General features: G+C 50.0%; 1 gene segment (V, D, J or C); it reads right to left on the reverse strand.

The window, feature by feature from the left end:
* Nucleotides 1-443: 443 nt before the first annotated feature.
* On the reverse strand, nt 444-1688 carry LOC132389892 (T cell receptor beta variable 30-like). The segment is given in 2 exon segments: nt 444-754; nt 1640-1688. Coding segments are annotated over 2 exon segments (360 nt in total).
* Nucleotides 1689-2028: the final 340 nt, after the last annotated feature.

A 2028-nucleotide genomic window follows, 5' to 3' on the forward strand; every position in this document is an offset into this window, starting at 1 on the left:
GGTCCACGTCAATGTGCCATCTTCCCGTAATAATGTGCCACTCGAGAGTTGAATAACAGCGGGAGAACAGGCTGCCCTTGCGACAGTTAGTATGCACATTCAGATCATTGAGTCCTCCGCCCGACTGGAGGCTGGCGACTGCGCTCCTCTGACAGAATGAAATGTTAGACAGGGGATGATTCCAAGATCGACTGAGCTGTGTGGACGTTTATTTTTCTGGAGTTTCCTGCTGGTAACTGTAAAGCACTTGCCATATCAAGTAGAATTCTTGTCTCTGTGATATCGGGGGTTACTGGAGCAGGAGGAGAAAGCAGGACAAGTGTTGCCGGTTCGAGACAGAATAAGTGGCTGTCAAACACCATCCTGTGCTGCCACCTAGTGGTGTAACATGAACTCTGAACATCCTTGTGATAAACAGGAAGGTTTTTGTACTGAGAGACCCTTTACATCAAGCTCTGTGCGCTACTACAAGCGCAGAAGTAGACGGCGGAGTGGAAGGACGGTGCCCGCCTCAGTTCCAGTTTAAACAGAGAGTCGCTGGATCTGGTCGCCGCGTAGGAATCAGATGTGTAGTTCATAGCTGAACCTTGCCCAGCAGAATAGAAGAGAACATCAATTGCCCGGCCGGATCGCTGTCTGTACCAGAACATATTTGTATACACCCTATTCAGCAGCGTACACGACAGAGTGGCCGGCTCTCCCTCTGCGACTGACAGGGAGGAAGGCGATTGCTCCACGTAGGCGGTCAGAATCCCTGTCGGACAGAAATCAGATTAGACTCCAATTTCTCTCAATTGATCATCAAAGGTCGCGGAAGCAAGACAGATGGAAGAGTTTGGTGTTATCGACAGACCATGGCCACTCTCCGATTAACCCGGAGATTCGGATTCGCACTGTTGTGCGATGTGTAATAGGCGTGATGTCCGATCCTCACCCAATGAGCATGGCCGAATGGTGGGTCGGACTCGATGGGCTGAATAGTCTAATAGCCTAACTCAACTCCTCTCTCTCTCTCTCTCTCTCTCTCTCTCTCTCTCTCTCTCTCTCTCTCTCTCTCTCTCTCTCTCTCTCTCTCTCTCTCTCTCTCTCTCTCTCTCTCTCTCTCTCTCTCTCTCTCTCTCTCTCTCCACCCCCCTTCTCTTTCTTGTATCACTGACACGCAAACACAATGTCTGCGGAGAAGTGGCTTGTATTCCCGAAAGACACCGGCCGCTCTGAGATCAACACAACGAACTGCTGTGAGATGAGGCAGCCAAACGCACGAAAGCGCTGACGCACATTTATTCGAACTCGGGCAAAACCTGATCCATCTCACCGTATTGAGGAACCGGGGTAAAATGCCGTTTAACAAGCACTCATTTGTTCTGAGTTCAATTCCCCTTGCATCCTACAAGAAACCCCTGATATCCTCTCAGAGCTTCGTGGCAGAACTGAAGGACCCCACAGGTGGTAACTCTGACAAGCGCGTTACATATTTATCTGTCATGAAACACTTTGTCATTTGTTGAACGGGATACATCAAATCATTGGCCTCTTGGGGAGAAAATCTACCAAGAAGAACCACGTTCGATACTGCACCTCGCCGTTCCACAAAGGGCATTTTACACCCCCTGACCCCAGACCTGCGATTTTAACTTACGCGGGATCACCGCCGCGATCAGCGGAATGCACAGTCTGGCCGTCAGCATCATTTACAGCGCGAGGATACCTCCGCTGTGTGGAATCGAGTGATGTTCCCTTTCGGCTCATGGGGAAGTCTATCTGCGTGGCCTGAGAAAGCAATTCTCCCATTGGCTCCGTGACAATCGTGTCACTTCCGCAAATATATTTGCCTCTTTGGAGCGGTTGACAGTGCTGACAAGCTGTGATGAGACCCGAGTTCCACGCATGCGCTACAGGCAAGTCTGGATGATTCCAAGCTGGGAGGAAATAACAATAGACAATAGACAATAGGTGCAGAAGTTGACCATTCGGCCCTTCGAGCCTGCACCGCCATTCTGAGATAATGGCTGATCATCTACTATAAAT

Source organism: Hypanus sabinus, unplaced genomic scaffold (assembly GCF_030144855.1).
Source record: "Hypanus sabinus isolate sHypSab1 unplaced genomic scaffold, sHypSab1.hap1 scaffold_696, whole genome shotgun sequence".
NCBI classification, from domain to species: Eukaryota; Metazoa; Chordata; class Chondrichthyes; order Myliobatiformes; family Dasyatidae; genus Hypanus; species Hypanus sabinus.